This window comes from Rhinatrema bivittatum, chromosome 1, assembly GCF_901001135.1.
Source record: "Rhinatrema bivittatum chromosome 1, aRhiBiv1.1, whole genome shotgun sequence".
Taxonomy (NCBI): Eukaryota; Metazoa; Chordata; class Amphibia; order Gymnophiona; family Rhinatrematidae; genus Rhinatrema; species Rhinatrema bivittatum.
The window spans coordinates 115,938,923-115,963,098 of record NC_042615.1 but is presented as its reverse complement, the minus strand read 5'-3'; the positions used below and the strand labels follow the sequence as shown (position 1 = coordinate 115,963,098).

The window sequence follows — 24,176 nt, the reverse complement described above, 5'->3', positions numbered from 1 at the left end:
CACCCTCGGTGCCGGTTTCATCGTGGCGCCGATAGCCTTTGTCACAGGGACTACCGGTGCCATTGGTCAGCCCCTGTCACATGGTCATCGGCGCCATCTTGTGCTCCTACCATGTGACAGGGGCTGACCAATGGAACCGGTAGCCCCTGTGACATAGTATGGGCAAAGGCTATCGGCGCCATTTTGAGTACTGGCATCGGACGGCCGGAGTGCAGGAGGTCGCTCCGGGACCCCCATTGGACCAGGGACTTTTGGCCAACTTGGGGGGGGGGGGCCTCCTGACCCCCACAAGACTTGCCAAAAGTCCAGCAGGGGTCCGGGAGCGACCTCCTGCATGCCGTCCGTCCGATGCCAGTACTCAAAAAATACAATCTCGCTTGTATATTAAGGCATTTAGGAGACTGGATATTGAGGACCTCCCATTTTTCCCCCGTTTGGAAACAGGTCCTTGTTTTCTTTATTACAACTTAATAATCCACAAATTCCATTTGAATTTCAACACTATCTAATTATTACTTTCCTACAGGCTGGCGTGGAACTATTTATGCAAATATTTGGGTCTCTCGGGGAAACTCTCCATTTTTGGCTATTTGCGGGAGTCCTCAGTTCCCCCCCAGGGAGGAGAATAAAATATTTGTCAATTGGGCTCAGAAAGAATTAACACATATCTATCATCTGTTTCCTACTAATTCCAATGAATTACACAGCTTCCAAGAATTGCAAGCGAAATTTGATCTTCCACACGCAAATTTTTTCGCTTATCTACAGATAAGAAAATATCTTAATACTACAGGTCCTGCCAACTTCCCATCAAAACATTGGTTGAAGGTAGAGGAGCTTTTCCTAGACAAACTGTTTGGGAATCTCTCATATGCCAAATTTTCAAGGGTGCTTAGGACTTTTGCAGTTAAGAGTGATTTTTCAGAAATTCTAGTGCATTGGTCTGGAGGCTTAACCCTTTCATTGACCTTTAAGGATATACAGTATTGTTTCACACATATAGCTCACATTACCGAGAATGTTGATTTGAGAGAATTACAATTTAAATTCCTTTGGCAATTATTCTATTCACAAGACAAGAGCATACCAGGCTAAACTCTGTTCTTTGCCTAGATGTCCTACCCCTACCAATGATTTCATACCGTATCTGCCAAAATGTTATGTCTTTTTGGAAGGCTGTAAGAACCTGTTGCTCTTCTCTACTGGGGATTACTATTTCTGATTTAAATAAATAGTCCCAATGCACCATATCAAAAGCCTTTTTGGCATCATTAACAGTACTGAAGGGAGCTGCTAATGTTGGGCCCACCAAACCAAGGTAATTACCCTCTGTACATTATCAGACACCAATCTATCTAGCACAAAACTCTTCTGATCTGGATGAAACAACCCTGGTGCCACCGAATTTTAGCTAAAATCTTCAGGTCTAAATTAATAGAGAAATAGGTCTATAAGACCCACATAGCGTCTAATCCCTACCTGGATTTCCCAGTACTGTAATCCCTGCCCTGTTAGAATCTTCTGCTATATCATTATCCAGTAACAATGAGTTAAATATAGCTGCCAGGGAAGCTGCAATAATCAAACTCATCTTGCTGAAAAACCATCTACGCTTGGAGATTTCACTTTTTTAATTCCTTAATTACTTTTCTCACCTCAAATCTGTTATCTCCTTATGTAATTTCCTCTGTTGCTCATCTTCCACCCATGGGAGAGAAACCGCACCTAAATACCCCTCTATATCCTCCAATACAACATCCATCTGTTTAGAATAAAGTTCTTGGTAGAACTGGAAAAAGTGGGCACTAATAACACCATTTTCAAAAATCATCTTTCCTGCTCTATCCTTAATTTTTAAAATCTGGTTCTGTACCACTTTCTTTCAACTTCCTTGCCAATATGCGACTCACCTTATCCCCTTCAAAATATTCTTGTTTCACTTTGTCTAGTTGAAAAAGTCACCTATTGTCATGCGTACAATGAGCACAACAAAAGAACCTGCTGATTTGTGCACATCTTCATGCGCATCTGTGCCCTTGCCTGTGGAACTTTTCCCTCTCTTGATTCTTTGTGGAATTCACCTTTTGTTGATCGTCCCTACACCCTTAGAAATCATGGAGATGTTAGTCATCACAGGCCATGGCTGCTATGGAACCCTCTCTACCAGATAACAACCAATTCATCAAATGAGATCAGCATTGGTCCAGATTCCAATCTCCATTCAAAAACTCATTCCTGTCACAATGGCTCTTACCATACTACTAATTAATGCTTGCTCACTATCAAAGAAAGCCCCCATTATACCCAATTTATTGAGTAACTCCAGTGTAAACTGCCTTTGTATTACTGAATCATGGTGCACATCTAGTGACATTCCCCTTTTAAACCAATGCTGTCCTGATGATTATCAGTACTTTTCTCAGTCACGTCACTAGAGAACAGCGGGTGGACTCGTTCTCTCTCTCTCTCTCTTTTTTTTTTTTTTTTAGAAAGAGCTTAATCTAGTCTATAATCCCACATCTTCTCCCCCTCCATTTGAAATATTATTATACGCCAATGTAATTTTATGTATTTTGGTTTTATTGTATTTATCTTATTGTATTTTTTACTGTTGTAAACCTTTATGATGGCTACACCGAATGACGGTATATAAAACCAGTAAATAAATAAATAAAATCATCAAAACGCATGAACCTTTATCATACCGCCCACCTTGGCTACTTCAACTTAACAGCTCTCCATACTTTGAATGCATTGCTAACACATCCATTGACCCAGAAAATTAAACATATTGGGGTAGATTTTAAAAGAATCGCGTGCGCGCAGCCTACATATGCGCACGCATATTATAAAATCAGGGGTCGGTGTGCACAAGGAGGTGCACAATTATGCATCTTGCACAAGCCGAGCTGCGCTGCCTTCCCCCGTTCCCTCCCAGGCTGCTCCAAAATTGAACTTCCCTTCCCCCTAGCCTTATTCTAACCCCCCCCAAAATTTTTATTTACCTTTGGCACCTGCCGGCGCGTGATCCCAAGCACAGCTGCAAGCCTCTGACCCCGCCCCTTTAGTAAAGCCCCGGGACTTACACGCGTCCCGGGGCTTTACTCGCCTAACCTTTTTAAAATCCAGCCCATTGTTAGGTGACGTTAACTTGCATGTAAACTCCACTCAACCCTTTCTGCTTGTACTGCTTTTATTGAGCTACTGTAAGCATAGGGGTGGCACCATGTAATTGACTCTCCCACTCACAGAGCTGAAAGCACCTTGGATTTGCTCCTCTTAAATCCCTCCAGGTTCACCTTAAATACTGCAGATTTATCTATTAGTAGAGTACCCTACTCAAACCATTTTTTTGATCACTACAAATGTATTTTAAACTTAATCTCCTGGTCCACAACAAAAAAATTCCCTATCTTTAACTGTGCTTACATTGATTCTACAATATTTAAAGAACATCTCCATTTATCACTACCTGATGACTCTCGTGACTCTCTGGACCAGATGGTGTCTAATTGGCACATTACAATTCAGAATTTACTAACAATCTTACCCCCTTAAGCTATTTAGTTCTAGTTGCTCTAGAAGAGCCAAATGGTTCACTCAGTCACTCTTAAGTCAGAAACAAACTCTCCGTAGAGCCAAAGACAGATGGAAACGTAACCCTACCTGTCTCAATCATAGCTCATATTGTGAATTACTCTCCCAATATAGGACAGCCACAAACATAGCAAATAAAATTTATTTTTTCAACTGTATCAATACAGTTATTCAAAAGCAAAGAGAACTGTTCTACATTGTTTCTAAATTGTCAGTCCCTTTCAGAGTGTACATTGTCACAATTCTCTGATTCTACTTCAAATGCTTGCAAAACATATGCCACATTTCTTAAAAATAAAATCTCTACCATTTCCTCTCTTTCTTCCATATGCGCCTCCTCCAGCCTGTGTGAGCCTCAACCTCTGGTCAGATTGAGCAGGTTTACTCCCTTGCGATATTAACCGTCATCAACAAGATGAGCTCTACCTCCTCCCCTCTAAATCCTTGTTCCATTCCCCTTCTGAAAGTATCTAAAATTCTAGAGCCTACCAGTGAAATAACTAATCTCTCCCTCTATTCAGGCATGCTTCCTTCACAACTTTAAAAAAAAATAAATCTATTGTCCAGACCATTATTGAAACATAACGCTTTGGATAGTTCAAATCTACGAGTTTCAGGCTTATCTCCTCCCTCGCTTTTCTCACTAATGTTAGTGAATCCTGTGTCCTGCACCAGCTTACTGAATTCTTAAACAATCATTCATTAATTGGTCAATATCAATTTGGTTTTCAGCCCACCATAACACAGAAATGCTTCTACTTTCTAGCTTTGACACAAGCTTAAGAGGCTTTGACTCTAGTACTTGTTACATTCTCATTCTTCTACACATTCTACTTTTACTTTTCTCTGAAGCTGGCATCACAGGATCAGTTCTCTCCTGGTTCAATTCTTAACTGACCAGCTGTTCTCAACAGATTAGAATCGCCTAGTCTTCATCAGCATGGCACCCTATAATCAACAGGGCTCAGCCCTCTCGTCTGTTTTCTTCATTTACTTATTTCCTCTGTCGTCTGCTTTTCTGCTAGAACTCACTTATAAGATCTACATTGATGATATTCAGTTTTTCCTACCTGTACAATCTTCATGGACCATTACAATCCAATATGTTTCCCTCTATCTTTCCACTATCAAAAACTGGTAGTCTCATAACCACTTCGCCCTCAATATTAACAAAACCGAGTTTATCTTGGGCCACTGCATTAAATATGACATTCCTTACTCCTTTGTATTTGATAATCAGACACTTTCCATATCAAAGAAAGTCCATTAGCTAGGTAACTCCAAGCTATCAATGAAACCCCATATATCTCATATTTTAAGAGTTCATTTGCCAAATTGCAGCTTCTGTGACATCTGTAGCCTTTCCTTGATCACATTGATTTCAGAACTGTACTCCAATCCTTGATCTTCTCTTCTCTCGACTACTGTAACTCCCTATATGCATTTTTTAGCATTAAATCTTAGCTTCCAGACCTTAGACCATTCCTTGAGCTTTGCTAGTTGCTACCTCATGTTTTCCACACCTTCCTGGCTGTCCAGTCTGTTAAGGATTTTGGTATCATCAGCAAAAAGACAAACCTTCCCTGACAAATCCTTCCATTGTGTCACTCACAAAAATGTTGCAAAGGACCAGTTCCTAAGGCACACTACTAGTAACACCCCCCTCCTCAGAAACAACTCCATTTACCACTACCCTTTGTTTCCTCCCACTCAGCCAGTTTCTAACCCAGTCAATCACTCTAGGTCCCATACCAAAAGTGCTCAATTTATTTATAAATCGCCTATGCAGAACCATGTCAAAGGCCTTGCTGAAATCCAACTCCTTGAGTTGTTAGTGGGATAGGAAAAGAAAGTTAGTTTCCTGAAAGCTAGGACACCTGCCTTAGAATGAACCTTCATCTCTTGCATTCTAATATTGAACCACACTATCTGGTTGTCACTGGATCCCAATTGATCATCCACTACAACATCAGAAGTACTGTCCTCGTTGGTAAGTACCAGATCTAGTATTGCCCCATCCCATATGGGTTCCGTTGCCAGTTGGCAAAACGGTTCTTCTTGCAGAGAATCCAGGATATCCCTGCTTCTAGAAGATACTGCAGCCGGGATGTCCCAGTCAACATCTGGTAGATTGAAATCCCCTAGCAGTAGTATCTCCCCTTTCAGAGAAATCCTGTGAATATCCATCATTAAATCTCTATCCATCCCCTCAGTCTCTGATAGAAGTTTATGTATTACAACAATATAAACAGATGTTCCATTCCTTCTTTCCAGATTAACCCACAGTAACTCCTCTTTACTTTGTAAGCCCAGCAATTCTGATGCTTTAATATTCTTTAAATATAATGCCATGTCTCCTCCCTCCCTTCTTTCCTTCCTATCCTGTCCTTCCTGAATAGATTGTAGCCCGGTATTACTATATCCCAGTCATGGCTTTCCATGTACCAGGTCTCCATGACAGCTACTATATCTAAATCAGCTTCTTCTATGTCTGCCTCTAGATCTGGGACTTTATTCCCCATACTATTGGCATAGCTTTCCAGATATTGCCCCTTTTTCCCATTTCTGTATAAGTATTTAATGTTTTACTTCCCTTTGGGTTTTGTTTGCCCATTCCTGATGATTTTAGTTTAAAGTCCTTATCAGTAGTTTGCCATTCTGTGTTGAAAGATGCTGTGCCCCTTCTTTGACAAGTGGATCCCATCTCTATTCAACAATCCTTGAAACATTCCATAATTCAGGAAGCCAAAATGCTCACATCAACACCATCTGTGCTGTCATTCATTTATTTCCAGAATGCGAGCTTCCTTGCCTGGACCTTTAATCTTGACTGGAAGGACTGAGAATATTACCTATGCTCTTATCTGCTTTACACATCTCTCCCAGAGCCATGAAGTCACTTTTGATAATAATCTGTGTGGTGCTACCAGTATTTTTCGTGCCAACATGGTTGAGCAGCATCGGATAGTGGTCAGTAGACTTGAGGATTTTCATCAATCTCTCCATAATGTCTTGAATTTTGGCATCTGGCAGACACTTCGAGGAATGATATGTCTGTGCCCTTCAGAAATGAATCACCAACAACTAGTCTCCACCTCCTAGGTGCAATGATTGCTGTGTCTGCAGCTTTGGGGTTTGCATGTCTGGTTCCTCCTCATCATAGGATATCTCCTCCTCCACTTCCAGGGCTGCATACTGGTTTTTTAGTTCAAGGAAATCCAAGCCATGGTGTAGGGTCTAGTAGCTGTAGTAATCTGGATTTAGCTGTCATCTCATGGACCCAATTTCACCTTCCATTCTGCTTGAGTTCTCCATCTTAGATGCCTCATTCTCCTGAGTGCTTCTCAGACTGGCCACTTTCTCACTGAATTCTGCCACCTCTTTCCTGAGGGAGTCGATCTAAAGACATCTTTCACACTGAACCGGTTCCTCACTGTGGATCAGGACATCTGTCTGGACAGCAGTAGGAACTAGTAACAGCGGCAACAGCTCTGGTGATACAGTGTTTCCCAGCCATCCTTCATTTGCCGGTACCTTTTGGTACTGTTGAAAGACATGAGTAAAACCTGCCAAAGTCCCTACCCTTTCCTAAACTATCCAGGAGGTAAAATTAGCTAACCTGTGGAATCTAACTTACACCTCTACATTCAGAGTCCCTGCTTGCGACCCTGTTTGAATGCTCACTTGATGCTTGGAAGTATTAAGTGCCTTATCTTACTCTTTCAGACTGCAAAATATATTTATAAATCTGAGGTATGTAGGATTGGGTTGTTTCTTTTGTAGACTTCTGTTGCTGAAAGTATAAAAGAAAACCAGAGTAATTAGACATTTTTACCACAATATAATGCTACCAATCAGCTCACAAGAAATTTGCTTAAATTTTTCTATTTGCAGGAAACACAAAATGAGCTAATTTACTTGCTCTCACTCCTCTTTCTGATACCAAGCAGTACTTCTCTTTTATCCTGAAAATTAATTACTTGAAGAATCTACTATGTAGTACTAATTAAACTTCTCTTGAACTTTACGTGTTTTTTAAAAATTTTTTATTTATGCAATTTTCAGATATATTTACATCATATATCAAAACAAGTATTAAGAGATCCATTCAAATTATACACATAAAAAGAAAAAGATTATCCAATAGTAATACACATTAGTCTCAGATCTCTGAACTAAGGAAATATAGGGAGCAAAGTGTACATAAACAATAATGAAGCTCCATTACTATGTATTACATCAATATTAGGAGTAAACCGACATTGAGAAACACTTCCCCTATTTTCTTACTTAGGGTACAGCACTACCACTTTTACCATCTAAGAACCCCCTTAATTGATCAGGTTCATAAAAGATATATTTATTTTCCAGATATCTTAGAAGACATTTACAAGGGTATCTCAACATAATACTGGCACCAAGATTTTGCGCTTCTAATCTCATAAGCAAAAACTTTCTCCTTCGCTCTTGCGTAGAACAGACAATGTCCGGGTATATCCACACAGATTGACCATAATATTGAACAGTTCTATTTCTAAAGAAGAACTTTAAAACAAGGTTTCTATCCTGTTCGAAAGCAAAAGTGGCCAGTAATGTTTCTCTTGTCTTAATCTCAGTGTGTAATGATATCTCGATCAAATCAGTGGTGTTCAAAGATTGCTGCAAAGAATGTTGTGCTTCCTCTTCTTCTCCCGTAGCTATCACAGATTTCTTAGAAACAAAAAATGCTTTTGTAACAACCGGTGTAATTTCTTTGGGTATCTTTAAAGATTCTAACATATATTCCTTTAACATTTCAACTGGATTTAATCTCTTCACTACAGGGAAATTCACAAATCGAAGATTTAAATAGCGGAGTGAGTTTTCTATATTTTCAAATTTTCTTTCAGCATTTACCTCAGCTTTTATTAAGGTCTCTTGTACTTTTCCCATTTTAGTAATCTTTTCCTCGAGTTTCTCCACTTTTTCCTGTTGAACTTTCACCACTTTTTCAATGTTTAAACCTCTTTTGTTAGAGTCTAGAAAAGCCTGAGTCAAGGTAGTAACAGCAGATTCGATTGAAACCAGTGCATTCCATAAAGTGTCTAAAGTAACCACGGGAGGCTTTTGAAGAGAAAATACAGGTTTTGTTTGTAACTTTACCAGATCTTGGAGTGCTGTTTCTCCTACGTTGTCCCGCGCCGGCAAAGCTCTTTGGGGTAACGGGGTGGAGGTAGCCAATCCCTCCATTGCTCTTCCAACTCCTCTAAACGCCATCTCCTCGCTATCTCCGTCGGGCCGATTGGGGGGGGGAGGGCTTGCTCGCTCCTCTCCTCCTGCGAGTCTCGCGATGTTTCCTCCCCCTCTGCTCTTGTCTGACCTCCCGGGAGCGGTGGCATTTCTGGAGCCCCAGGGGCTGAGTGAGATTTCTTCGACCATGGGAGTCGACCCGAGCTCCTGGGTCTCTCCCTCCACGGTCTTCACTCCCGGCGTTTTTGGGGTAAGATCAAAAAAACTCTCGATCTTTGCCTGCTGACTGCCTTCTTCTTTTAAGATTATATTTTCTTTCAAACGAGCTTTACGCTTCGTGTGAGGCATTATAGATTTTCAAGAAGGGAAAATTAACCAAGGTATTATAAATTTCCAGGAACAAGCGTAGAGAGAGCTCTTTATCTGCTTCTCATATGGCGGCCATCTTGCTCCCCTTCCCTTCTCTACTTAAGTGTTTTGATTCCACAATAATTAAATTTATCTAAATTTACTTCCGTGTTACACTCTGCCAGCCAAGGTTAGGTGACTCTGTGTAGTCCAATGCCCTAATTAGAGGGCTATTCTATAAAGTTAAAATTGAACCCCTTCCCTTCTACTCTTTCTTTCTAAAGGTAATTAAAAAAAAAAAAAGCCTAAGAAACTAAAAAAAACAAAAAAGCTATTAATAAAAAATATCCCCCTTCAAAGTAAGATCTCTGTAGTTGAATTCAGCCAAAAAAATTACCAGTTATAGTTCACCACCTCCAATAAAAGCAGATATTTTTCTTAGCTTTGGTGACCTTTATGCAGAGCTCAGATCCTGATCCAGTTAACATAGGCAATGAGCCAAAAGTACACCAATTGAATATTACCCCCTAAGCAGGATTTGAAGCTTAATTTCCCTGCTTGGTAGCCCACTGTTCTAACCATTAGGCCACTATATATATCTAAGGGGCTCATTGTAGTTTACAGGGACAGTAAATGTGAAGACATTTTGATGTAGATAGGATGAAAGTAGCCCCCACCTCCACATAAGCCATGTAAAAATGGAACACTGCCAAGAGAAATATGAGAAACCGCATTGATTTGGAATATATTATGGTTAGAAATAAGCTGCTTTGCTCAGTTAAGCTGAAAGAAAATATTATAGCTTGATTCTGTATAGAAAGAAATATTTTAGCTTGAGCACAAATAACTTTTTACAAGAAACTGCTTTCACTTAAACAAGTCAGAGGAACATTTTAGTTTAGAGATGAGCCCCTTAGATATATATAGTGGCCTAATGGTTAGAACAGTGGGCTACCAAGCAGGGAAATTAAGCTTCTGTTTTCAAGGACATACATGACTCATAATATCTTACTGTTTGAGTATTGTGGGATGGTGGCTGAGATGCAGAGAGGAAAGAAAATAGAAAAGTGCATGTGCTAGCAAGATTTGGTCTGAAAAGTATAAAAGGGGGATGAATTCAAACACTGCTTCAGAACAGATAGATGAGACCCTGAACTGATCTGATCCCCAGTACTGAGTCCTCAAAACTGGGAGATTCTATGGGCCAGGTTTTAACACTTGTGCGCGGGCGTAGATTTGTGCGCGCAACCCGGCACGCACAAATCTATGCCCGATTTTATAACATGCGCACGCATGTTATAAAATCCGGGATCGGCGTGCACAAGGGGGTGCACACTTGTGCACCTTGCGCACGCCGAGCCCTAGGAGAGCCCCGATGGCTTTCCCTGTTCCCTCCGAGGCCGCTCCGAAATCGCCCCCTGACCGCCCCGCCCACGCCCCTTTTTTCAAGCCCTGGGACATACACGCGTCCCAGGCCTATGCAAAATAGGCTCGGCGCGTGCAGGAGCGGATTCTCGGGGTTATGCCCGTAACCCTTAGAAAATCCGACCCATGCCTATGACTAGTGCCCACCCATGTTAATCCTGGGCCCTGTCAAAATATAATTTTTGGCGATGCCACTTGTCTCTTCGTTGACCTTATGAAGGGAGTATAGTTGAAAACTTAATACCAGATGTATTAAGTTAGTTCAATTAAAAGGTTTCCCCTTCAACTTGTTTGATCCTTATTTCATGGATGAACATGGCAGACATAATCCTTTGCACAAGTTTCCATAGTAGATCTTCATTCCAAAATAGTCAAAGCACTGAAAAATGCTAAACCTAAGAATCTTTGCAATCCATTCTAAAAACGTAAGCAAAAGTAATTATCTTTTTTAAATGTTACTGTTCATTCTCTTTTTTTTTTTTCATTTTAATTTTATAGGAACACTTAAAAGAGCATCAAGTTCAAACTTGCGTAGAATGGAAAGGCCAAGTTCTGATTCATCCAGTACATCATTACTGACATCTAAGAAGTGCTCAAATGTCCGAGCAGCTTGGATGTAAATTCCACTTTACTTCTTTTAAAATGTTTTTGTAACCTATTTTGCCAGGTTTCTATTGACTTGCTTTTGTTGCTGTTTGTGATCATATTACTATACCAGCATTTTAATATTCTATATTTCAGTGATTAAGTACATTGTAATGTGTTATAATTTTGGTTGTAATTTGACACATACATTTGTGTAAGAAACAATTTGTTCAATCAGTATTTTGTGTCCCAGTATGTATTTACATGGTATGGCTGTATTTATAATATACTGGTGGAACAAATGCAACTATTTCCCATCGTACTCAGCATACACTTATACATGGCTTAACTTTCAAAGATTTGGGCACTGTTCACTCTTTTTAAGTCAGTCGAGGCATTATTCACTGACACAGCCCTCGTTGTCCAGTTGGGGGTTTTTAGAACAAATAAAACTCTGAGAAGAACCTGTATGAAAAATTTGAATTTGGCCCTATGTCTTTTTTTAAAGTAATTCCTCTCCACAATAAAAATAAAGCATGTTGTCTTAAACTATTGTTCATGCTTGCTTCTTTACTCAAAGCAGATATGTGTTCTATATTACTTGGTTTGCCATTATGAGCGCAAACAAATCATTAGTTAAAAGAAAGCTATGCCCAGCATCCAATGTGTAAAGTTTCTAAAGTCCAAATGGCAATACCACCCTGTATCAATTGCCAATTTTATGTTCAGTTATAACTGAAATTTTCTGTAGCTCCCCTGCAATTTCCCCAAATTCTTGAGAGCAGCCATGCCCAGAGTTTTGTCACGCTTCCTCACATAGAATGAGCTTCATTTGGCTCATGTTGTATGTGATGTACTGATACCTGAGTCAGTATGGGCCAACTGGTGCTTCCAGGGGAGCAGCTTAAAGAATTAAAGTAGTACCAACACTACAGGGTGTTACTGTTAGCCCTGAGCACATCTGCAGAGTACATGGTAAGTATATTTTTTCTTTGATTCTGTGCTCTTGAACATGGGAACTGTAATGTACTGTATGATAGTAGTGTCTTTGACTTAAAGTACTGTAAAATATTTGTATGACAGTTTATTTTTGGTAAAGTTAAAAACTCCTATTTGATATAGTGATGAATGTGTTCTCAGGCTGTGAATGTTGCTTGCTTTTGTAAATTGTGAGATGAGAATAATGTAAGACATAATTGCAAATATATTTGCCTCTGACCAATTTGTATGTAATTTTGTATTTTATTCTGTTAGTAAACCTTCATATATAACTGGAAAAATGTATTTTGTTTTCCCATTTGGTCAACTCTGCTTGAGAGAAAAAAAAATTGTGAGATGGAGTAGTAGTTTTCAGAGTTATTAAATACGGTTTGGAATTGCCTTTTCCCTAGTAGAAATGTTTTCAAATTATTGATCCCAGTTTGGTAAAATACTGAAAAAATTTAGAGCTACAGGATAGATTTGCTATTCTTTAGAAAAGTGTGCAGCTATTATAATAATAATTTTAAAAAAAGCCTTTACTACAAAATTCCTAAATCATATAAATGTTTGAATAATTGTTTGTAAAAGCTAAGATAAAGATGTTTATTTTCTGACATCACTTAAGTTACTTTTTTCTGATACTTTTTGGAATTTATTTTGGGGTTTTTTTGGACCCCGTTCCTTTGTGTTTCAAACTCTCTTGGAATCAAGACTTGGATCTAGCACAATGAGCCTTCATTTTCAACTACCCTGGAATTTTTTCCTCTGTTTTATATACCTTCCTAACTCATTTAGTCATTATTGTAGCAATAGTCCTTGGCCAGTCGTAATGCAGCCAGGACTCTTTCTGAAACCCTGCAATCAAAGGTCCTAAGATCTGCTATTAGGCATTGCTGTTGTGTGATGTCTGAATCCTTCCAGTTACGAGGCTGTGAATACTGCCTCCACGACATCCCCCAGTCCCTGTAGACCCAGGAATCAGAGGGAGGACCTGAATCGGGAACCTCTGCATGCCAGTGCATGACACTACTACTGAACTATCAGTTTCCCCTTTCTGTAATGTTATGATTGGGTAGATTTTCTTTAAAATTAGGGCAGTGGTAAAATAAGTTATACATAATAACATAGTAGATGTTGGCAGATAAAAACCATGTGGTCCATCCAATCTACTCTGTGTTTCTGCATAAGAACATATCAGAGCCTTGGTACAGTTTCATGTTAATTGTCCTTACCCTTCTCTTCTTGGAATCTTGATGCAACTATGTACTGCTACACTCTGCACGTTGATTTTTGTCTTATCTTTTTGGCCCTTTAGTATTCCATGTGATTTAGCAGATAGAGTTCCAAAATGACTGAAACACTCAGGCCCACCTCCTCAGCTCTCCTCCATTGTTTCTATTTGTTTTTACCACTGTGCTCTTTATCTGTCACAAACTAGTAATATACTGTAAATATTTAAAAAGTTAATCTTAAATGATAGTAGGTATGGTGAAGTGCATAAGAACTTGCCATACTGGGTCAAACCAAGGCCATTACAGATCACAAGTACCTGGCAAGATCCCAAACAGTTTGGATAAGTTCTTGGAGAAGTCCATTAACTTCTATTAATCGAGTTTACTTAAGGAATAGCCACTGCTATTATTTGCATCAGTGGCATGGGATCTTCTTGGTGTTTGGGTAATTGCCAGGTTCTTGTGGCCTGGTTTGGCCTCTGTTGGAAACAGGATGCTGGGCTTGATGGAACTTTGGTCTGACCCAGCATGGCAATTTCTTATGTTCTTATGCTGCCATTGTGCAGTGATAAGGGGTGGCTATTTCTTAAGTCTACCTAGTTAATAGTTAATGACTTCTCCAGGCACTTGTCCAAACCTTTTTTTAAACCCAGCTATGCTAACTGCCTTAACCACATCCTCCAGTAATTAATTCCAGAATTTAATTGTACATTGAATGAAAAATAATTTTCTCTGATTTGTTTTGAATAGCTACTTACTAAATTCATGGAGTGCCCCATACTCTTTGCATTTTTTGAAAGTGAGTATTGTTTTTTTTAAAGGAGAGACTCTGCAGCACAAAGCCATATAAGCAGCAGACTATCAGGGTCAAATCCTGACCAAGTCTGTCAGCATCAAGAAGAAGCCCCGACCTCTGCCTGCCCATAGCTTTTATTATCTGCGAGCTGATGGCTCCCCCCTTGTACCCTTTAGCCCTTGTTTCCCCTGGAACCCTTTCTGTCCCCACAGCGAACCTTGTTATTTATCATTTTGCTTCCCAGAAATGCAGTGGGGAATCCATACCTTACCGAGATGCTAGATCTACAATTACACATGGTGGTTGGAGAAGACAACATCAACTCTCAGTGAAGTTTTAGGCAGGATGAGAAACAGAGGGAACAACATATAGGTGCAGCTGCCACACCATGAGCTCGCTGAGCCAGCAAAACCCAACCACAAGTGGCAGCAGCACAAAACCCCCTCCAACGAATGTGGTGGAAAATGGGGGCATAGCCTTCCACCATGATACAGTGTCACTCTGTCCCTCAGAACTAGGTAAGGGATGGAAAGGAGCATGATGCATCAACTCGATGGTTCTGGCCTCCAGTGTTTTTCTTAAGAGGTGGAGCTTAATTTGATTCTTGGTTCTATTGGCCAATCCTTGGACATGGTATATAGCATCCTGGAAGCCGGATGGGAAAGCTCTAGACATTGATGTGCTGGTGAGAGCATTCTGCAGAGTACTGCAATAGCAGACGTAACAGAGAGAAGAGCCAGCTTATATTAAACAGTATAATGGAAAAGTAAATGGTAAGACTTTGCCTTTCTGATTAACCATTTCATTGTTTAATATTAAACATCTGTATCCCAAACATGCTTAAATTTTGTCAGTGTTGCTTGCTACTACTTCTGCTGGTAGGTTATTCCAGGCATATTTCACAACCTCAGTAAAGAAATATTTCCTCTGAACCTTCCTCACTCCATCTTCATATCGTGACTCCTAGTTTTTGAGTTGGCTTTTATATAGAACATGCCTCCATTTTGTGTTTAATTGAAACCTGATAAATATGTGAATATTTCTGTGATAATCTCCCTTTTCTCTTCTATCTTAGAGTGAATACATTTTGAGTTTCTTAAGCGTAAGTAGGATTTGTGGGTTAGATCAGTGACCATAATGGTGGCCTATTATTTTGTGTAAGAAACCTTCATAGAGACATTGCAGAGCAGATTCAAGGTAGCATTGTAACTTTAAACTCAAAAGTCACTATACATGCTCATATGCTATGACAAATATAATCATCTATCTCAGAAACTTTTAATCATTCTGTTATAAGAAAAACATATTTTAGAGCAAGTAATGAAGCATACAAAACAAGTGCAATAAATGTGATAATAGATCAGACTCTCTGGACATAATATGAATGTTTGGATGCTGTGTTTCAAGATAAGTTACCCTGATTATCACGTTCATTTACTTGTTTTGTGGGAGTGATAGGGATCGTAGAACTGAGTAGTTGTGGATGGGAAGACAAGATAGACTGTATGGGATGGTTAGGAAGACAGGATAGACTGTATGGGATTTTTTTTCTGCCATCACATATCTATGAAATTTAATGTGGATAAATGGAAAGTGATGCGCACAGGGAAAAATAAGCCTAACTGTATACACAACAGTGGGGTTCCATATTAGGAGTCACCTACCATTTCAATATATTGAAATCCTAAGCTCTGTGTGTAGTAGTGGTCAAAAAAACAAAGAGAATGTTAAGAATTATTTTTGGAAAGGAATAGAAAACAAAACTGGGCATATCGTAATGTCTCTGTATCAATCCATGGCACTGCCATACCTGGTTGCTGTACTTAAAAGAAAAAAAAGAGACAAGAACTAGAAAAATACAGAGAAGCGAAACAAATGTGATTATAGAAATGAAATTGCTCCCATATGAAAAAAGGCTAAGAATGAAAAATAAGATGACTTAGAGATATAATAGAGATTTATAAAATAGTGTGTAATTAGGAATAAGTTAATAGGGAACAATTATTTATGCTGTCAATTCATGAAAGTAACTGGTAACAGATTTAAAACAAATTTAAGAAAGTATTTTTTCAATCACCTTACAATTAAGCTATGAAATTTGTCAGAAAATGTGATTAATGCTAGTAGTATAGCTGAGTTTAAAAAAAGGTTTGAATGCGTTTTTGGAAGCTAGGTCCATAAATCATTACTTCTCTGAGACTTTCCAGTTGTGATCTGCCTGGTACTTCCACATAACCATTGTCTGAGATGGGATGCTGGATTTGATGGAACATTGATCTCACCCAGCATGACTTTTCTTATATTCTGACTTGTTGCAAATGATTAGTTAGATAAGAGGAAAAGCATTTCAATATCTGTTCTGAAATACCTAATTTTGACAGATGAGTTTGTTTATTTATTTATTTATGACTTTTTATATACCGAGGTTCAATTAACAGGATTAATTATCACTTCGGTTTACATTATAACTTGCAAAGCAACAATGACAAAGTCTTGTCTTACATTTAACAAGGTAGCAAAGAACTTGGATAACAAAACTCGGGTGAATAGAAAACATGGTAATTTGGGTGAAAGCAGGTGAAGGATCAATGGGTAAACATGGCTTGGGCGAAAGTCGGGAACTTAATTGAGGAGGGCTCTGAGAACCTCATAAGGGAGAGGTAACCAAAACAGTGCGGACTAAGACCATGGCGGAAAGTAGAGTTTATGAGAAAGCTTGTTCAAATAACAAAGTCTTAAGTCTTTTCTTGAAGGAAAGAGGACATTGTTCCAGCCTAAGATCAGGAGGGAGCAGATTCCATTGTTTGGGTCCCGAAGCGGACAGAGCTCTTTTTCTGAAGGAGGACTTGATGATAGGTGCTTGAAGTGTGCCTCTCTGGGCTAGTCTTAGAGGACGGGTGGAGGCCTGGAGTTGTAGCGGTATTGTAAGATCCAGAGGAGTGATGTTGTGTATGGCCTTGTGAGTGACTGTTAACAGCTTGTGAAGTATTCTAAACTTAATTGGGAGCCAATGTAATTTCTTTAAGATAGGAGTAATATGGTCCCTCTTGTCTGATTTTGTGAGAATCTTTGCAGTTGCGTTCTGAAGTAACTGTAGGGGCTTGAGTGAGATGTCTGGCAGGCCGTGCAGAAGTGCATTGCAATAGACAATTTTGGAGAATATGATAGATTGTAAGACTGATCTGAAATCGTAGAAATGGAGGAGGGGTCTTAGTTAATAAGATACAATAATTACATACAGCTGAAATGTCCAAAAGGACTAGAATGCATTTGGTACCAGATTTAAATCCTCTTCTACATATATCGAGACTGGATAGAAGCAAAGTCTCTGTACCATAAGCAGGATGGAAACCAAATTGATATGGATCTAAGACATTGTCATCTAGGAACTCTTGTAGCTGACCATGGATAGCTTTCTCAATTTTTGCTAAAAATTGGCAGAGGATATAGATGATGATGATTTGCCAAATTTTCAGGGTCAATGCAGATTGGTTTTTAAGGTAAGTTGTATAGAAACTTGAGCTAGATCAGAAGGCATCCTTAAGGGAAATATTTGCAAATTTAGTGCTGGAGTTTCCAATATTGTCTCAGATTCCTTTTAAAATAACTGTGGAACAGGCTCCAAAGGGTAACTGGAATCGTTCATGGAGGTGTTAGACTTAATGATCTCAGTCATTGTTATAGATTGAAAGCATTCCCAGCAGGCATTAGTTTGATCAACTTTTACTATGAGTAATTCCATTTCAGTAGAGAATTTTGAGAAAATGGCAAATATTTTACTTTTCAAGAATTAACAATAAACCACAAAAAATCAATGGATACCCCTCAAGTTATTACAAAAATATTTTTTACATTTGAGGGAAACTGTAAAATACAGTACTAAATTATTAATTAATTACTAAAATATCGGGAATCGGTATCAGAAAATTCATAAGAATTGGACACACTGGAGAACCCTCCGGGGTGTCCAATTATTTTCTCTCGAGGTTCCTTGTTGGAGCCCCCTCTCCTGGGCTCTTGCCCACAAAGGGCTACAATCCCTCTCATCTACACACACTTTGTATAACATCATTTACTTCATCCCGTTTGTTGTATTTTTTTACTTTTGTGTCATAAGTGAAATCTACTCTGAGGGCCGGATTTTAAATGCCCTGCGCGCGCCGGCGCGCCTATTTTGCATAGGCCGCCGGCACGTACAGAGCCCCGGGACGTGTGTAAGTCCCGGGGCTTTGTAAAAGGGGCGTGTCGGGGGCGTGTCCTAAATGACGCGGCGTTTCGGGGGCATGACGCAACGTTGCGGGGGCAGGCCCAGGGGCGTGGTGCCAGCCCGGGGGCGTGGTCGAAGCCTCCGGACCAGCCCCCGGGTCGGGTGATGGCGCGCCAGCAGCCTGCTTTTAGCAGGCGTAAATTGTGCAACAAAGGTAAGGGGGGGTTTAGATAGGGCTGGGGAGGTGGGTTAGGTAGAGGAAGGTGGGGGGAGGGCGAAGGAAAGTTCCCTCCGAGGCCGCTCTGAAATCGGAGCGGCCTCGGAGGGAACAGGAGGCGCACTCTGGGCTCGGCGCGCGCAGGTTGCACAAATGCGCACACCCTTGCGAGCACCGACCCCGGATTTTATAAGATACGCGCGGCTACGCGCGTATCTTATAAAATCCAGCGTACATTTGTTCGCGCCTGGTGCGAGAACAAAAGTACGCGCTCGCACAAAATTATAAAATCTACCCCTGAATGTTACCCTTTAAAATACCCTAAGTGAATTACTCTTGATACAACTTATCTTTTTGTTACTATTTCTGATGTCGCCATCTATGTTGCTGTTTCTTGTTGTTGCCTGCCCGACATTGACAATGTTTCGGCGTGCAATTCACGCCTGCTTCAGGGGACTTATCGTTGTTCCTACAATAGAAAGCACTTTACCTTACCTCATTAGTCTTAAAGAAAATTTAAGTTTTAAAACTGGCTACTTACAAGGGACTTAAGTTGTAGCTGATCCCAGCTTAACCCAGCAACTCACACAGGTTCAAAAAAATGGCGCTCAGACGCTATCACTCGCCTTCACCGGAAGTCAGGTACTTATACAGTTCTCAGGGCTAGCAAACCAGCCAATCCAAACGAGCTTACATATAAATGGACCAGTCTACTTCTTTGTTAAGCCCTGCAGGAGAGACCATATTGAATTTAAAAATCCATCTCTGCTCACATTGCAGGAGCCTCAAATTTATATTGCCTCCCCGTTCATCCTGCTCAACAACGGCAGTTGATCTTGAATTACCGTTTTCTAAAGGTTGATCATCCGAAGGCACCGGTCTTTTATCATCTGCCAAAGGTATATAAAAATATGAAGAACCCTCCGGGGTGTCCAATTATTTCCTCTCGAGGTTCCTTGTTGGAGCCCCTCTCCCAGTATGTTGACATATTTTTGAGACCATTAATACCAGGTTTACCATCTTATATACGTGACTCAGGAGAATTAATAAAAATCTTAGAAGCCTTGGATGTTTCTTTGGAGGGTGTGTCATTAGCAACAATTGATATCGTATCTTTATTTCTCACAGGACAAGCAGGATGGTTGTCCTGGTTAAGGAGCTCTTACCACATTCCTGACAGGAAACTCTTCTTGAACTTCTTTGAAGTAAAATTCGCCCCACAGGGGTCCCTCCTCTATCTAAATTTAGCCCGCGGTGTTTCGGTAAGTTTTTTGCCGTTTTTCAACGATTACCATCGAGTTTGGCCTTCGCGGCCTGCTGGCCGTCGACCGTCCCGCGGCTAAATTTTTGGTCAATGGCCATGGCGTCGGGGTTCCGTCTGTGCCCAGATTGTACGCGCACCATGTCTATCACAGACCCTCACAGAGTCTGTGTATTATGTTTAGGGAGTGAGCATGATGTCCTGACTTGCACCAAATGTGCCCTTATGACACCAAAAGGTCGCAAAGCCAGAATGGAGAAGATGGGACTCCTTTTCCATGCTCACATTCTGACGCCGTCCATCGCATCGACGTCCTCAGAACCGGCACCGTCGAAATCCTTCCATCGTCGGCAACCTCCCGGTGACATCTGCCATCGACATCTCCACGACCATCGACTCCCGTCCCTTCCCCCGAGGATCGTGGGGATCGGAGGGAAAAGCATCGTCATCAACATCGCAAGTCTCGGACCATCGAGGAATCGAAGTCATCGACCTTGGTACCGTCCGAGCCGCCACCGAAGAAGTCTCGACCAGAAGTGGCACCGTCCACCTCTGTTTCTGAGACACTGAGGCAACCCTCTCCCCATCGGGGTTTGGGAGCCGCGATTCCACCGGTGATGGTGGTCCCTCCGGCTCAGCCTCAGCCTACCTCTTCTGCGGAGCCGGGTACTGTTACCCCAGGTCTCAGGAAAGAACTGGACCGGCTGGTCCAGGAGGCCATCGACAAAGCGATGCAATGGTTCCAGACTCCTTTGGCACCGACTCCGCCACAGAGAGTGGAACCAGTCACCGACCCGATTCCAGCAGCGCTGGCACCACTGCTCGCCCGGATGGAAGCGCTCATGACTGCCCTTCCACCGGTGATACCTGGGTCACCAACAGCACCGGTGCGCTCCCCGATGCCAATTTCATCGGGTGCAGAAACACCGTATCGAATTCCTCCTTCGGGAGTAGTCCCATCGATGCCGTGTCGTCCATCGCCACCGATACATTCCTCCGGGACGATACGCACATCGGCTCCATCGATGCCTTCGATGCCCGCACCGATGCCTCCGAAGGTTTTTTTGATGCCTCCGGTGATTCCTTCGGGATTCTCGGAGCCTCAGCCGGGACCTTCAGGTATCCAACCTCCTCATGGTCCTACAGGTCAACAACCTGACCCTTATGACACCTGGGGTGATGATACTTCCACAGATACCGATGATTTACCTTCACCACCCTCTCCTGCTGAAAGCAGAAAGCGTTCTCCCCCTGAGGACCTCTCTTTCACAAATTTTGTGAAGGAAATGTCAGAGTTGGTCCCTTTTCAGCTTCAATCGGAGCAAGATGACAAGCACCAAATGATGGAATTACTCCAATTTTTGGATGCCCCAAAAGTCATCACTTCCATTCCAATTCATCAGGTTTTTCTAAACCTTCTAAAAAAGAATTGGGATACTCCTGGATCTGTTGCTCCAGTAAACAAAAAAGCTGACTCTACTTACCTCATACAGTCAGCACCTGGCTTTCAAAAACCACAGTTAGACCACCACTCTGTTGTGGTAGAGTCCGCTCAAAAGAAAGCTAAAAGAATGAAGCCATACTCATCCATACCTCCTACCAAGGAGAGCAAGTTCCTAGATAGTATAGGCAGAAAAGTATACCAAGGAGCCAAGCTCATTTCCAGGATAGCTTCTTATCAGCTGTATATGACCCAATACAACAGGGTCATTTTTAAGCAGATACAAGAATTTTCAGATACCTTACCAGAACAATTCCAACAATACCTTCAAACCCTCGTACTTAAAGGATTTGAAGCTGGAAAGCATGAGATAAGAACATCTTACGACATCTTCGATGCTTCCACTAGACTATCTGCTACAGCCATCTCAACAAGACGCTGGGCTTGGCGTAAGTCTTCTGACCTTCGCCCGGAGGTTCAGGACAGGCTCTCCGACCTGCCCTGTTTAGGGGATAATTTGTTTGGTGAGCAAATTCACCAAATAGTTGCTGAATTAAAGGATCATCACGAGACCCTTAAGCAGCTTTCATCCATTCCTTCTGGCTTCCCTTCTAAACAACCTTTTAAGAGGGAACCCAAAAAGTCATTCTTCCGTCCACGGAAGTATTATCCCCCACACACCAAGTCTAGGTCAACGAGGCCGTATCAAAAGCCTCAGCCTCGCCAACCTCGAAAGCAGTAGCCCACAACAGCTCCGCAACCAGGCCCTGCGTCGGGGTTTTGACTTTCACTTAGGGAGCAGATGCCTAGTCCCTCTACCAAACATTTATTTATTTATTTATAATTTTTTTTATGTTCAAATAATTTTATTGAGCAAAATAAAGGGCTGAGGGGAGGGGGGGTGAATTTATAATTTTTTTATATACCGCCGCTCATCAGAGATATCACGTCGGTGTACAGTGAACAGGAACTTACGCCGGAGCGTTATACATTTAACAAAGGTTAGTATATAAGTATTTGATATCCTTATATACTAACATACCAGTAGGAGGTCGACTAAGCCACTTTACAGAAACATGGCATCGCATCACCACAGATCAATGGGTGCTAGCGATAATTGCACAAGGTTACCATCTAAACTTCCTAACTCTTCCTTCGGACTCTCCACCTCTGCAAGCGTGGAGACTTACCGACCACTCTGTTCTTCTAGAGCAGGAAGTTTCCCTTCTCCTCCAGTCCAACGCTATAGAACCCGTTCCTCTCTCACAACACGGACTAGGGTTCTATTCCAGGTACTTTCTGATCCCAAAAAAGTCAGGAGGACTTCGACCAATCCTAGACCTACGGGCTCTCAACAAGTACCTTCACAGAGAAAAGTTCAAGATGGTAACCCTGGGCTCGCTTCTTCCTTTGCTGCAAAGAGAGGACTGGCTCTGCTCTCTAGACCTCAAAGACGCTTATACCCACATTGCGATAACTCAGTCTCATCGCAAATACCTCTGATTTCTAGTAGGCCCAAAACCACTATCAATACCGAGTGCTCCCATTTGGCCTAGCATCCGCACCATGAGTTTTCACCAAATGTCTCGTAGTGGTTGCAGCGTTCCTCAGGAAGGCAGGCGTCCATGTCTACCCCTACTTGGATGACTGGTTGATCAGGGCCACAACCCAGCAAACCGCTCGGTCTTCTCTGACCCTGACAATCCGAACACTAATTTCTCTAGGATTTCTTGTCAACTACGAGAAATCCTACTTATTCCCATCTCAAACCTTATCCTTCATTGGAGTAGACTTGGACACTTTACAGGCAAAAGCCTTCCTTCCTCATCAACGTGTTCAAACCCTTGTGTCCCTAGCTTGCCAGTTGCAGTCTCAACCCACAGCAACAGCTCGCCAATTTCTCATTCTGCTGGGACACATGGCCTCCTCAGTTTATGTGACTCCAATGGCCCGTCTGGCCATGAGAGTCATGCAATGGACTCTGAAATCACAATGGATCCAAGCCACTCAGCCTCTGTCAACCATTGTTCGCATCACCGATGCACTCCGTCTGTCTCTTGCCTGGTGGAAAAATCAGTCCAACCTCCTACAGGGCTTGCCCTTTCACCCACCAGATCCTCAAGTAATTCTCACCACAGACGCTTCCAACCTCGGCTGGGGAGCCCATGTAAACGGTCTACAAACTCAAGGATTCTGGTCTCTAGAGGAAGCCAAACACCAGATAAATTTCCTAGAGCTTCGAGCAATCCGATATGCTCTCCGGGCTTTTCAAGATTGCCTATCAAATCACATAATCTTAATTCAGACGGACAACCAGGTGGCCATGTGGTACATCAACAAACAGGGAGGCACAGGCTGCTTCCTTCTCTGTCAGGAAACTGCGCAGATTTGGGCAGAAGCCCACTCCCATTCCATGTACCTCAGGGCCACCTACTTGCCGGGAGTAGAAAATGTTTTGGCAGACCGGCTGAGCCGTGTCTTCCAACCACACGAGTGGTCACTCAATCCCTTGGTAGCGACCTCTCTTTTCCAGAAATGGGGTTATCCCCACATAGACCTCTTTGCGTCCCTCAGAACCACAAAGTGGCCAATTACTGCACTCTCAATCGGTCTCAGCACTCTCGGCCCAGGGATGCATTCCCCCTCCCGTGGACAACCGGTCTGCTTTATGCATTCCCTCCACTTCCTCTTCTGTCGAAGACTCTTGTGAAGCTACGTCAGGACAAGGGAACCATGATCCTGATAGCACCGCACTGGCCACGCCAAGTGTGGTTTCCCATACTCCAGGATCTCTCCAGCCGCAGACACATTCCCCTGGGAACGGACCCGCATCTGATCACTCAAAACGATGGATGCC

At 41.8% G+C, this 24,176-nt stretch overlaps 1 protein-coding gene across 2 annotated transcripts in view; it reads left to right on the top strand.

Moving 5' to 3' along the window:
• CFAP97 (cilia and flagella associated protein 97) overlaps window positions 1-12,565 on the top strand; it is a 238,557-nt gene extending 225,992 nt beyond the window's left edge. For both annotated transcript variants that reach the window (XM_029586592.1, XM_029586528.1), the window contains one exon: window positions 11,098-12,565. In XM_029586592.1, the coding sequence (XP_029442452.1) occupies window positions 11,098-11,219 (122 nt within the window). In that variant the 3' untranslated portion in view covers window positions 11,220-12,565. The remainder of the gene's footprint in view (window positions 1-11,097) is intronic.
• Window positions 12,566-24,176: the final 11,611 nt, after the last annotated feature.